This window comes from Tachysurus fulvidraco, chromosome 5, assembly GCF_022655615.1.
Source record: "Tachysurus fulvidraco isolate hzauxx_2018 chromosome 5, HZAU_PFXX_2.0, whole genome shotgun sequence".
In the NCBI taxonomy this organism is placed as follows: Eukaryota; Metazoa; Chordata; class Actinopteri; order Siluriformes; family Bagridae; genus Tachysurus; species Tachysurus fulvidraco.
The window spans coordinates 10,051,537-10,066,316 of record NC_062522.1 but is presented as its reverse complement, the minus strand read 5'-3'; the positions used below and the strand labels follow the sequence as shown (position 1 = coordinate 10,066,316).

At 38.8% G+C, this 14,780-nt stretch overlaps 1 protein-coding gene across 3 annotated transcripts in view; it reads left to right on the top strand.

The window, feature by feature from the left end:
• The window catches only part of kank4 (KN motif and ankyrin repeat domains 4), a 55,131-nt gene that overhangs the window by 30,427 nt on the left and 9,924 nt on the right, over positions 1-14,780 (top strand). Inside the window, exons 1-6 of one of the 3 annotated variants that reach the window (XM_047813973.1) lie at positions 41-135; positions 749-839; positions 2,487-2,595; positions 8,338-8,414; positions 8,550-10,913; positions 12,447-12,540. In XM_047813973.1, the coding sequence (XP_047669929.1) occupies positions 8,396-8,414; positions 8,550-10,913; positions 12,447-12,540 (2,477 nt within the window). In that variant the 5' untranslated portion in view covers positions 41-135; positions 749-839; positions 2,487-2,595; positions 8,338-8,395. Of the gene's footprint in view, positions 1-40; positions 136-748; positions 840-2,486; positions 2,596-8,337; positions 8,415-8,549; positions 10,914-12,446; positions 12,541-14,780 lie in introns of those variants that run through there. The other 2 variants (XM_027147006.2, XM_047813974.1) reach the window with 2 other exon arrangements.

Genomic DNA, 14,780 nt, shown 5'->3' with positions numbered 1-14,780 from the left:
ACACATGATTACACTGTTGAGTGGTGGGAGTTCACTCAGAGTTCAGTCATATTTACAAGCTATAGAGCTGACCGAGGCAGAGCAAGAGAGATTTTCAACTTTCTCTGGGTCACTGCATTTGAGGCAGCAGAACATGTGAGTTTAACTGACATAAAAACAGGGGAGGTGGTTGTCAGGGTGGGATTGCAATGCTGCAGTGAACATTCCAGAGAGTATGAGCCGCTGTTTTCTTACCTTTCTGCCCAATGCATTTGTTAGTCTTAGTATTGTTATGGTTTGTTTTTATCAGCCTGTGTATTGTGATTATGAATCACCTGACCTCTCCCTCCCTCTCCCTCCCTCTCCCTCTCTCTCTCTCTCTCTCTCTCTCTCTCTCTCTCTCTCTCTCTCTATATATATATATATATATATAAATATAAATATATATATATATATATATATATATATATATATATATATATATATGGTGTCTCCCCCTCTCCCCCATCACTGTCTTTTTGGCTGTCTTTTTCTGTCTGTTTGTTTTTGTCTGTCTCCCTGTTTCTGTATCTCTTTCTCACTCACTTTCTGTTTGTCTCTCTGCCTGTCTCTCACTGTCTGTTTCTCTCTCTCTCTCTCTCTCTCTCTCTCTCTCTCTCTCTCTCTCTCTCTCTCTCTCTCTCTCTCTCTCTCTCTCTCTCTCTCTCTCCAATCAAACCCGACCGTCTCATCGTCTCATCCCACTTTCCTTCCTGTATTTTATTATCAGGTTGAAACTGGAAGGAAGGAGAAAAGCGACAGTAAGAAAAACATTCTAGAGAGAAGACGAGAGTGACTACATATTTTTCTACACATGACAGGTGAGAGAATTCCCATCTCTCTCTCCCTCATCTCTCTCTCTCTCTCTGCTTGCCTTCACATCCCAGGTGAACACCCTGTTTGTGTGTGTATGTGTGTGTGTGTGTGTGTGTGTGTGTGTGTGTGTGTGTGTGTGTGTGTGTGTGTGTGTGTGTGTGTATATATGTATGTATATATGTGTGTTAGTGTAAGACTATGACCCTCATCCAGTGCTGCACTTTCACTTTTTTCCCCTCATCTTCTGAGTGGCTCAGTTGCTGCTGCAGTGCAGGAATAACAGAATAGCAGACAGGCTTTATCTCCAGGCACAGAGGCAGCCTGCAGACAACGTCGATTCTGTCTGGCACCCAGCCAGCTTGTTTTGTATTTAGCTGTGGATATGTGGGTCTCTATATCTGCTGTGTGCATGTTTACTGTGCATTCTTTTTATTATGTTTTCGTGTAGACCTCCCTACTTTCAGGATCTTTGCTAAAGTCTAGTGGTTGTTACCATGCAGACGTTCAATTCCCTACTGAGCTGCTTCACCACCCTTCAGTGCACAATGAGCAGGAAGGTAGAACTTCATAGAGGATTTTTTTTCAGCAAGGAAACGTGATTTGGGGTTTTCCCTGAATTTTGTCTTTTTCCCTACATCACATATCAATGATTTGTAGGTCTGGAGCACAATGAATATCCATATAATGTGTATTTGTTATCTCTGTATGAATCTACAAGCCTGTGTGTGTGCTTCACCTCTGATGTTGTATCTTGTTAATCTGAGACGACGCGATTGATCCACACACACACACACACACACACACACACACACACACACACACACACACACACACACACACACACACACACACACACACACACACTCACACACACACACACGCACACACACACACACACACACACGCACACACACACACACACAAAGAGAAAGAGAAAGAGCTAGTGTTGCCACTCACTACCTCTGGATCTTGACTCCCCTCAACCATCATACTTTACAACACCTCCCAACCCCCTGCCCACCCCACTCAGTGTCATCATTCCTGTCATCACTCTGCATCTCTCTCTACTCCCTGTTCTATTTCCACCCATCTTCCTGTCTCGACGATATATCGCTGAATTCACATTTAACTAGCCTTCTCTACTAATTAACCAACGCTCTTTTCTCGCCGTTTACCTCTCTGCTCTACTGCCCCCCCCCACTCATCCCTTCATCTCTTAATTCCACAGAGAACTAATGGAAAACGGTTTCTCATTGTTTTCTTTACCATCGACGCACTGGCTAGCATTAGATACAGGGCTGGAATAAATAATTTATAGCCAGTCGCCTCACATGAAAGCATGCACACTCTGGATTCTGTGTCTTCTTTTCCTGTTTTGGCTAGTGTAGCTGATTTATGTGACTTTAGCTGTCTGTTTGTATGTTTGTGTGTGTGTGTGTGTGTGTGTGTGTGTGTGTGTGTGTGTGTGTGTGTGTGTGTGTGTGTGTGTGTGTGTGTGCGTGTGTGTGTGTGTGCATATTTGCATGTGCTCCATATACACACATTCATACACTCGATATTTCATATGTGTGATGTCTTTACAGTATTTTAATGTACAAGCTTCAAATAATATGTCATGAACAATCTTGGTGGTCCTCTTCTTTTTTTCTTAGGCTTCTCACGTCTCTAATAAACAGATATACTGTGTTCGACTCCCTCCTCCAGATGTCTGTACCGTGGATTAGTTAAATCTGGAAATTGGCATCAAGAAGAACAAGACCTGTAAGCAGAAAATTTTGTTCATTGTCACTGGTAGATGTAGAGAGGGAACGAGGTGGAGAGAAAAATAAGAACAGAAGGAACAAGAGAAGTGGTGAAAAGAGTGCTAATGATGGTTAAAGAGGTAATTAATGGTTTAAGTTAATGCTAATTGTATAGTGAATCTTACAGGGGACAGATGAAAAGCTACATAACAACAGCTAGAAAATTGTGTTCAGTAAACTCAAGCAACAAGCCTGGGAAAACCTTTAGATGATGAAATGGTCATGATCTCGGCAACACCCAAAGCTGATACTGATACTGACATGAGTCACCTATATATTATTAAGCAAACGGTGCAGCATGGAACATTTTATTTAGCACTGTTATTGTGTGTTTCTACAATTACAATGATCTCCTCATACTGAGTTTTAATGTTTAACAATTCATAACGTTTAACATGGCTTTTAAACAATAGCTGGAGTGCGAAAGACCCGGAGCAGGCATACTGTATCTCAGCGCACAAAGTGCTCAGTTCACACTGAATTGAACTGCTCTGCTCCTTCATGTGTGACGGTTTCTCTGCACACTCACTTCACTGTGTTGATTTTTAAGGACCATGGTCACTGATACAGCTCTGCACACTCAGATCAACAGCCCTTGTGTCCTCTGGTTAAGATTCTGTATAAATACTATTAGATGTTTAGTCAGGTAACTTGTATGAAGATGCTTTAGTCCTTTTGATATATTTGCAAAGCTGTGTTTGCTGTTTGTTTACTTTGCTTTGCTTTGCTTTCAGTAGTTAATTGTGAAATACTTCCTGTCATCTATTCAATGGTGTAACAGCCCACACAGACATCACTATTGTCACACATTATCGTGTGGTGTCAGAATCAGACCAGTAACGGTATCAAAAAAAACTGTAGATTTGCCTGAATTAAAACATGTTTCCTATAAAATCTATAATACTTTAAAATCAGGTTATCTTTAGAAAAGTGAAATGGGAGAAAACTTCATTTTATATGCTGCAGGATCATGAACTCATGACTGAACTCAAGAGCCTAATGTGTTGGTTTCCGATATTTCACGTAGTTATCCAACAAACTTGATCAAAGCCTGATAATTAGAATGTGAGGAAATCACAAGATTTTAGACACCTTTGAGCAGACTGACTGCTTTCACCACTGCGTTTCTTAAACTGGCTCCATAAACAACATGACCTTTGAAGAAAGATAGTATAGAGAAGATGATTAATATAACAAAGAAATAACTTTCCATGAGGTACTGATCTAAAATGATTTTATTATATTTTGAATCTATATTATTATATTATATTATATATTATTATATATTTTGGCGGTTTGTCAGAAATGATGACATGAATGTGGATGAATGGGGTCTTCCACAAACAGCATTGTGGATGACCTCACACACCCCTCACACAGACTTTTCACTCCACTGCCATCTTGAAAAAGGTACTATAGCATTCGGGCCCTCACAACCAGACTGTGCAATAGTTACTTCTCCCAAGCCATGACTTCTCAACAAGCAGAACTGAACTATACCGAACTCACACACACTCACACCCAACTGTGTGAACTGCACTGGACTGTACAAGTGTCTCATTCACTCACTCAACACATTTCAATGCCTTATTTAACTGCTTCTACATACTGTAAGTTTGTAAAAGTTTCCAATTGTTGCGCAATGTACTTTATAATACAGTATGCACACTGGTCAGCGCTGTTCTGTGTACTTTGTGTATTTGTTTTGTATTGACTGTTTGCACTGTCCTTGTCTCGCACTGTTGCACTAGGTTGCACATGTTGCACTTTATGTGGCGGTTTTTTGTAGCACCATGGTGCAGGAGAACGTTGTTTTATTTCACTGTGTACTGTGTGTATAGTTGAAATGACTTGACTGGACTTGACTTGACTTGACTTGACTGATCAGTCACATCAGCAATAAAAAGGATTTCCCAGACTGCCGCATATACATACTGTATATGTAACCAGACAATCATGATTAAGGCAGTGGCAAAGATTAATAGTGTAGGGGTGTTAAATGTAAAAATGTTTAAAAATCTTTGGTTCTGTCTGTCTGAAAGGTTTATATTTACAACACTGTGCAAGTTTTTACTTAAAGACTTTGAGGGAAAAACCCAAAGAATTCTCAAGACTAATATTATGACCATGTGTGTTTTTCTGGTAAAATGCATGATGATTTAATAGACCTATTTTGTAGTTGGCTATTTTACCACACAGCAGAAGTTAATGAAGGTAGTTTTTGTTTGACATTCTCTGGAAATCAAGCATGCGTGATTATTCAGTGCAGAATCAGGGTCAGAGTAAGGTAAACACTGATCACAGGCATTGGGGAGTTTCTGTTTGTTGCTTTTGTGTTGCTGAATGAATTTGTTTCTTTTCCATGATTTAACAAAATGGATGAGTGGTCAGTGTTGCAGCTGCTAAGCTTGTAGACCTGCAGATGCAAGTGTGTGTGTGTGTGTGTGTGTGTGTGTGTGTGTGTGTGTGTGTGTGTGTGTGTGTGTGTGTGTGTGTGTGTGTGTGTGTGTGTGTGTGTGTGTAATGCAAGCCAATTTCTCCCCTCTCTCACTCCTCTGATTTTCTATTCATTATTTTAATTCAGTTTCATCTGGGCCGAAAAACAAATGTCTCTCATTGAATATATACAGTAGTTCATATGTGGGCCTGTGGGATACGTCATCCACAGTATAATAAAGATACACAGGCTTCAGATGATGTAATAATTAGATTTCAGCTGATGAACTACATTTGCTTCCTCAATGTGACTTGACAGAAGGTCATGCACAGGCCTCATCATTAAAGGCAGGGTCTCCGATTTTTGAAAGCCAATGTTGACATATGAAATCACCAAAACAAACACGCCCCTAACCCAAATGGGTCCCACAACTGTATTTATAGCTCCACCCACACATACATATGTTTCCCAGGCAACTAATGGAAAGAAATGTGTCTTTATCATAGCTGAAGGGAAGAACAATACGATTGCAGATAAACAAACAAGCAAAAATGACACACAAGCATAATCATGTAAAGGACGGCATATATTAGTTCTGTGTAACAAAGCAAAACCAACGTTACTCACCTATAGAGAAGGAAAAAAGCCCCTCGTGGTCTTAAGTAAAGTTGAGTTTCCCGAGTCAATAACTCCTTAGCTAAACACTGTTACTACACAAAACGTGGTTGTAGCTGCCTCTCTACATTACTACGATAGAAAAAACTTCCTGCTCCTTCAGTTCTCTCCAGCGCTGGAAAGCTGATCCTATATTAACACGTCCTACTTCCTGACTTATCGTAAGCCTTTCTTCACTTTCTTTCTTTGTTTTTATCCTCCATGTCAATGTTAAAACCACTTTCTGCTAATGTCACAAGCCCCGCCCCTTTCTGCTCATTGGCTACACGTTTGTTTTGATTTTTGTTTATTATTCGGCCCGACTCAGTCTGAAGCATTCCTCAAAAATTGGAGACCCTACCTTTAAGGTATATTCTTTCCATGCCTGCATATACAGTATGTATGCTCGCCCTCGCCCTCTCTCTCTCTCTCGCCCTCTCTCTCTTTCTCTCTCGCTCGCTCTTTCTCTCTCTCTCTCACTCACTTTCACTCTCTCTCTTACTCTCTTTTACTCTCTTTTACTCTCTGTCTGTCTGTCTGTCTGTCTGTCTGTCTGTCTGTCTGTCTGTCTGTCTGTCTGCCTGCCTGTCTGTCTGTCTGTCTGTCTGTCTGTCTGTCTGTCTGTCTCTCTCGGTATTTAATTAAACAGCAAGTACATTGGTACTGGTAATTGACCATGGGTGGTGGGTGGTGTCTAGGGTCCAGCTTCAGCTAAAAACACTAAGTGTGTGTGTGATGTGTGTGTCAGAGGTGATCACTTTTCCCTTCTGAATGCTCCATTAGGAGATTTTTTCCTGTATGTTTTTAACGCTTGTTGCAGTGTATAGGAACATGGCAATTTAGCCATCAATCAACTTCATAATCGCATTACTTTAGAATTTGCCTTCAGCAAAGTCATGATAATTATAAAATGTTTATTCTAATTAGCAATGACTATAAGACAGTTGCTGTCATATACAATGTTTGAATGTTTACACTGAAATAAAGGTGGTGTTTTGGCTGCGGGTTTGTTGGTTGATGCTGAAATTTTGTTTTCCTGAACCTGAGAGGTTATTGGTTGTCTGTATTAGTGACGTTATATAATGACATTGCTAATGCAGTTACATTAGTGGTTACATGTCATTTCTTGTTTCCTGTGATAGCTCCAAAAAAACAAACAAACAAACAAAAAAAAAAACTGGCATTGTGGGTCAAGAAGAAAACAGTGAAGATCATTTCAATTAGTCACATTAGTCACATGTATTCTATTAATAAGACATATCTTTCCATAATAATACATTTAATAAATTCTCTTCATTTTCACCTTCGTTCCCAAAGTATTTCATTTGGCATGGTAATCGTTCCAGTTTGAGCAATTGCTCTTCACCACTACCACTAAAGATGTTGGTGTTGTTACTTGTGGGAACTATATTTTCTGTCACGTTATGATTTACAGCTGGTAGGCTAAAAGCTGAGAATTCAATCAGCTTTTCTTTCAAGATGTTTGGTTGGAGTGCAAGAACATTATGTTGCTAGGTTGATTGATACCCTGCTCACCAGCTGCAGCATTGGCATCCTGTAGTGCTTTTTTGGCACTCAGGAAGATTTCTGAGAGTGTTTGGCCTCTCAGTTGAATTGTAGCATAACAAAAATCAAACACAGCTTATATTTCTTTGCTTATATGTTCCATTCTAAAGAGTAGACTCTTCACTGCTGTCAATAACTGTTAGAAATCATATGAAAATTTGAATAGATTACAGTATATAAGCAATAGTTTATATATAGACAAAGGTTATGAATAGGTTATGAATAATGGTGTGAACGGTAAAATTCGTTAAGGACTTGATTTATATCTACAGTACATCAATGGCCTCAGGTCAGGATCCATTTTGTGAGTCATAACTCTTTTGTACCTTTGATTAAAATCTCTTTCCCCAAAATGATCAGATCTTCTGGTTAATTTTCAAGCCTCTGGCTCAGACTGTAAAAATCAAAATCAGTCCCATGTGCAGCATCGGCATGAATTCTATCTTTCATGAGCACAGATGGTAACATGCCTTCAGGATTCTCACCTTTGTTATTTTACAGCAGTTTTCACAAGAAATGATCTTCACATGTCGATGCTTCATAATTTGTTTCATTATACAAAATCTTCAGGGCTGTGCTGGAGCTCCCACATTACACTGGACACATTAATAATTGCAATGCTAATATGTTTCATTAAAATAAAATCCCATCCAAGTTACATCCATTCTTCAGACTTCTTCTTCTTTTTCTGATTATATTTGTAATTAAATCACAACCACATGTGCTCAGGTCCTTTCATGTCTGAATATATTCATATATTACTATTTTAAAATGTTTCTGATCGATGGCCATGTCATTTGACATAAGTGTTATTACGATATTTTTATGACACAAACTTTTTTTCTAGAGAAGAGCCTCATATACAGTACAGACCAAAAGTTTGGACACACCTTCTCATTCAAAGAGTTTTCTTTATTTTCATGACTAAATACTTTTTCTTATTCTGCTAGATTTTACACAGACATTTATTAAAGGAAGCAAATGTCTCTGAACGCCACATGTTTGTGCTTTGTATGGTAAGGTGCTTTGTTCCTCTTTCCACAGTCTGCTAACATTTAGAACAGAACGAGAGACGGAGAGTCGATGACACTGAAACACACAAATGATGGACAAGAAAAGTGGTAAGAATAACTGTATTTTTTTAAAGATACTATTAACGTAATTACCTAATTAGAGTTTATTCCTTAAAGCCTATGGGATGACTTTGATCCTGATTACAGTCAAAACTCCTAAAGGTGTCTGGATTTGTATTTCAGCAAATGGCTTTTCCACCAAGGCTTCTGAGAGTGGGGGGCAGAGGAAACAGCTGCCATATTCTGTGGAGACCCCCTATGGCTTTCATCTGGATCTGGACTTCTTAAAATATGTTGATGACATTGAGAAGGGTAATACCATCAAGAGAGTGCATATACAGAGAAAGAACAGGGGGCCAAAATATAGCACACTGCCACGCAATTTCAGCCTTCCTGGACATGGTGCAAGACCTGCAGCTAAAGACACATGGTCCAACACCTCCACCCTGGGGTCCAAACCCAAGTCGCGTGTAACTGAAGTACAGCAACTTTTTGATTTCAGAGCCAGCACTGACAATGCTAGCAGCAGTAGCAGCCAAAGCACCCCTGCTGCTCAATCAAATGTACAAGGTAGCAGCTACCTCTCTTCCCTCAAAACTGTGGAGAAGGCCCATGTTCAGGCTTCCCAGGACCATCAGGCTTCTCTGAGCCTTAATGTGAGGCCTCACTTGTTTCGGGCATCCAGCATGCCTGTTAATGTGCCGCACAGAAAAGCTTCTGATGCTACCGAAGAGCAGAGCTGTAAATCACAGAATAGCTCGACTGAAAAACTGTTTCGCCCTGTGGATGGTAGTGACAGAAGAGGGAGTATTCCTCAAGACAGGGCCAGTCTGCATCAACAGATAACAGCAGCACTGAAACGGGTGCGGGAACTAGAGGAGCAGGTCAGGACAATCCCTGAGTTAAAGGCTCAGATTTGCTCCCTAAGAGAAGAGAAGCAACAACTTATTCAGAGTATTCAAACACAGTCTCATGTCAAGAGTCTGTCAGAGAAAGAGCCAAGTGAAAAAACACAACAGGAATCCCAAGAAAGTACTAACCTTCCTTCTGCAACAAAACAGCAAGAGGGTCCATCACTTTCCCAGGATACTGATAGTCACGCTAAAATTCCAGAAATAGAGGCAAATGTAGATAAGCTAGCCCAGAAAATCGAAGAGCCGCAAACTTGTACAGCTTTGGCAGAAGGACCAACTCTATGTGTGGTCTCTATTCCAGTGATACTCATTGATAAAGTTGAAAGTCCAACTGATTCAGAAGGATCTGAGAAAATGTTTGAAGAACCTGAGAATGGGACTGAAGTATCTTTTGGAACAGGGATTTCGGAACATGGATTAGAAGATCAAGAGGAAAAGCCAGAAAAAAAAGACTCTGACCTAACATTAGGATTCTCCATAACAGAAGAAAAAGGAGATAAATCTGAAAAAACAGAAACAATTGATCAGTCTGGTGAAAAGGAAAACATGGCCTGCACAATAAATGAACAAGATGTTCTCACTATCCAAGAACTCCAAGAAAAAGTGAAGACATTGGAGGAAAGATTACGGCAGGTCAGCTGTGACCTAGAAACAACAAACTCCCTACTGAATGTACAGATGGAAGAGAATAGACAAAAGGATGTAACAATTCAGGAGCTAAGTGAGAAAGTAAAAGAACCCATTGAAGACATTGTAGAGCAAGAGCCGAAGGTTCCACAAGAGACTGAGCCGTTTCCTCAGCACGTTAGTACTCGTGAGGCATCAGTCAATACCGATAGCAAGCATGTGCTAGAAAAAGAAGTCCTAACAGATTTTGACCTTCAACCAATTGACACTATCAAAAAACCTGACCTAATTTGTTGTAGTACTCAAACAAGTATAGTTGAGATGCGAGAAATTGAAGTCTTAGCACAGGTGATGACATCTGAAAAAGTTGTTGGTGTGGAAATTGTAACACGTGACCAGGCAGTTGAAACAGATGAGTACGAAAATGGCATAAATGTCAAAGAAAGAAAAGAACTTGAAACTGCAGAAGAATTACCTGCATACGGTGTAGACAGAGATGATGTAAATAAGGAGAAAATGAATGAAAGCATGGTCATTGAGACTGATGTGGCTGAAGAGTATGTTATAGTAGAAAAGACCGAAGATGATTTGGTTGATACAGTACCCAAGGATAAACTAAATCTCAAGACCATGGTTTGGGAAAAAGAATTGGTGGAGAATGTTACTGTGATAAAGGAAACCATAAAACCAGACACTAGCACAGATGAACCATTGCAGCAAGACCAAAAGCAACCTCTAGGACAAGACATTCAGTCTCAACCTCAGAGACCTGCTGAAGCTTCAGCCTCACCTGCAGCCATAGGCCAGGTTGTCACTCGGATCCAAGGTCTCCTCAATGAACAGTGGGCCAGTCTGGGGAGTGGGAGCCAGGAACCAAAAGCAGAGGGCTCTCAAAAACAGCCAGTCTCAAAGATAAGCTCTATCCAAAGTCACCTCCGAGGCTCACTTAGTGCACTTTCAGCCTTCTATTCTCCTGTTCAAAAAGGAAGTGCAGCAAAGCAATCAGGTATAGTCCCATTACAGTACATTAATCACCCACAAACATGCTAGACACACTGGTGTTGAAAATAGTAATGGCCAACACTCTATTAACTGGTGCACTACTTCCACACATGAACATTTATACACTTGGCAGATGATTTTATCTCCAAAGGGGAAAGACAGATATATAAGCATAGCTGAGCTGGATATTCCTTAAACACCTAAAAATGGCTCTCAGGTAACCCTGGGATTCGTTTGAATAACCATCCAATTGCAAGAAATTATAGATCATATTTTCCCAATCCTTGTCTCAGAGTACCCCATGTCCTGTACATATTTGTGCTTTCCAGCGGTAGCTTGTGACCATGGATTTTGAAGGGGCAGGACAACATTTGCAATAACAAATCTTTGGAGTTTAATGGGGCAAGGCAATCATTGCCCAATTTATCATGACTAGTGACAAATCAATGGAGCACTGGTTTATAATCCTCAAACAGCTGCATTTTTTTTTTTCCGAATCATTGGTCACCCACAATAGATTATCAGTATTTCAGTGGAATTTAAAATTCACAGAGCTGTGAATGTGGGACTTCACTAAGATTAATGGCTGATACAGTGCATATGGTACTGTTTTCCCAGCTTCAACTCAGGGATTAATTCTGATTTCTCAAAATTTGCTCATTTGCCAATTCCCACTGTTTAGCTTGCTTTCTCCATGTCATACAAGCTCTGTCAACCAAAGAGTGTGAAGGCTTGTACAGTACATGCTTCCTTCAAGACACTTGAAGCCATCCAGTGCAACTTTTTGAATTGCTGATCAAGCTACACCATGGGCAACTAAACACATTTCAAGAGACAATCTTATTTGATCTTTATTAAAACAATAACTAATATATTTCTTGATGGTTTATTTTTTTACTCAATGAATGATCTGTAGCAAGCAAACTTAGCCATACATCCCATGTCTTCAGAAAAATGTTAAGCTTTTAAAGTCTGCTATTTCTCAGAAAATGTAACTATTACGAGACCTTATTTTCTCCTGAATAGTGAATAGAATATCAATTTAATGACATATAATGTTGTCATTAAAGAGGTGGTGTAGGAATTTTAAATGCACATGTATACAGTGATAGCAAACGTGCTGCTGCAAGGTTATGGTCATGTAATGTTTTTATTAAGTTTTATATACTGTCGATATATATGGGTTTATTTGTAAAAAGAAGCCTAATGCCTATTTCGATTTTTAACTGACCCTACGAAATGCACAAAGAAAGCCATGGGGCAATTAACTTTTATTTTTTATTTTTAATGAACATTATAATAAGAAGGGGGGCACAATGGCTTAGTGGTTAGCACGTTTGCCTCACACCTCCAGGGTTGGGGGTTCGATTCCTGCCTCCCCTTGTGTGTGTGGAGTTTGCATGTTCTCCCCGTGCCTCGGGGGTTTCCTCCGGGTACTTCGGTTTCCTCCCCGGTCCAAAGACATGCAAATTGTAGAATATGGTGGAGAGATGGCAAAAAACTTCAAAACTGACCACACTTCACATTCCCTTTCCAGGCCTCAAATCTATCATGAAGAAGAATGACTGTTCTGATAAGCAGAGGACTGGAGGAGCCAAGAAAAACCTGAAATTTGTTGGTGTAAATGGAGGGTAAACAATTTTTTTTGCTTATGCTAAATGTATGAGAATCTTAAAGCAAGAGAATAAAATTATTGATTTAATTGTTCCAGTTGCTTGTTCTGCTGTAAAATCGATAAGGGTATTTATGAAAAAAGCCACGTAAAACTCAATACAATTGTGATGGAGAAAAAAATGAGTCAGTGATGGGTTTCCATATTGGTACTGTTAAGTGCTCCATTTGCTGCAACTGGCAATGTTTTTTCTAAATAGATTTCTAATGAACAGGTTTATAAACATCGGTCAGTTTAGACAAGTGCTTAATAGACAGATTTTTTTGCATTAAGACTAATTTTCAGTATAAAAAAGTACAGCATATTGTCCCACAACAATACGTTTTATGTACAGGCTCTTCGACATATAATTTATGTTGGATGTTGGATATGAGCAGCGATACAGTTGTTCCATTGGATGATGGTGACATATAATTGTAGATAAATAGAAATGTTTTCCTTCTAAATTCTGGCAAAACAATGATGTTGAGTACGGTGAAGTTTATTTGCAGCAGAGATGCTGATTTTACACTCTAGAACTTGATGGTTATTTTGTATTTGCCAAAGTACGGATAAGTTATGGATTTGTTTAATTCCTCATTTAGGGATGCAGTTTCTACAGATTTTCTCATTACTAATTCATGGTTACTCTGTCTTTTACCTTAATAAATGTCATGATTTATAATCATTTTTATAGATTTATAGTTAATTATTCAATCATTCAACTACACCTGATTTTTCCTGATCAGATTCATGTGATAGTTAAGTTGATTGAAATTGAATATTAACTACTTAATGAATGGTCCTTGTTATAAATATTTTGTTTTGCCCTTTGTCCTTGTATATCTAAATCTCCTAGACCTTGTGCTGTGTCAAAATAATATTTTAACTAATACCCAAGAAAAACACTGTATGATTGTACAGTCTGTACATGCACAAACCTGAAAAATGCTATTAGATCTAAAAAGGTTTTCTGGTTTAGTTTTGAGCTTAAAAGTTCACCATGTGCTAATTTGGATACATTCAAATACTGATGTAGATTTATTTTTTTCTGAGAGCAATTTTATTGTGCTAAATAAGCCAAAGTCATTGTACAAACAATTAACTATACATAACCTCATGTCCACTAATGCAGATGGAAGTGCAGTGCATATATAATCAGGCTTGTATGAATAAACAAGTCACTGCTTATTTTGCCATGAAGGCTAATGTCATATTTTCATCTTTGTATCCAAAAAGGTCAATGTCATTTTCATCAATCAAATTAAATCGGCTCTGTCTTAACTATTCCCACTTTGCTTATTTCATCCATCGTCCCAAAGATCAGGTAGAACTATAGGCCTTGTAGATGTCAGTTTTGTTTGCTGCTGGTGATGTAGATGAAGAGCTATGAGTGAAAAGTGGATAAACCTCAGCAATAACAAACGGCTCTCTGCATTTTGGATCAGGTCAGTGCTGGTGGAGGCTGTATCTCAGCTGTGTTTGCCCGTGACTCAGCAGCAATATAATTACCCTGATAGAGCAGATCTGATAGTTGATCATCCTGTACAGTCATTTTCTCTTTGCAATCATGCTATTACTCACTTATTCATTGTTTACTGCTCTATATAAATCACTACAAACTAGCAACAAATAATAAACAAACAAACAAACAAACAAACAAACAAATAAATAATAGCATTTTACAGTGTTTCAGTAAAATAATGGGATACCTCAAGCTATCAGATCAGATTTACTGGTACAGATTCTACAGGTCTCTGGAACAGCAGAGGAGGGATGTTGAATCAGCTGAGATATCTCAACCCAATTTAACACTGCTGGATGATTCTGGGGCACTCTTCACCACCATCATCAAAACACCATCTGAAAATAAAACGCTGTTCAGTGCTCCAGTACAGTTCCAGACACTTGTAGAACTGGTGCCAAGGTGGCTTTTAGTGCTCATCTGCTTATATGTTTAGCAGATGATTTTATGATTGTTACTTTAAGACTGGATTCATTCTAGAAAAAAAAAATATATATATATATATATATATATATATATATATATATATATATATATATATATATATATATATAAATATGTGTTCTACTAACAACTGTTGTCAGCAGTTGGCATTGGTATATCGTGCATATTAGTGTATAAATTTACATTTACATATGGATCTGGCCATTCATGAGTTAATTTCAAGTCAGTAATGACTGTGCCTTGTGGTGCCT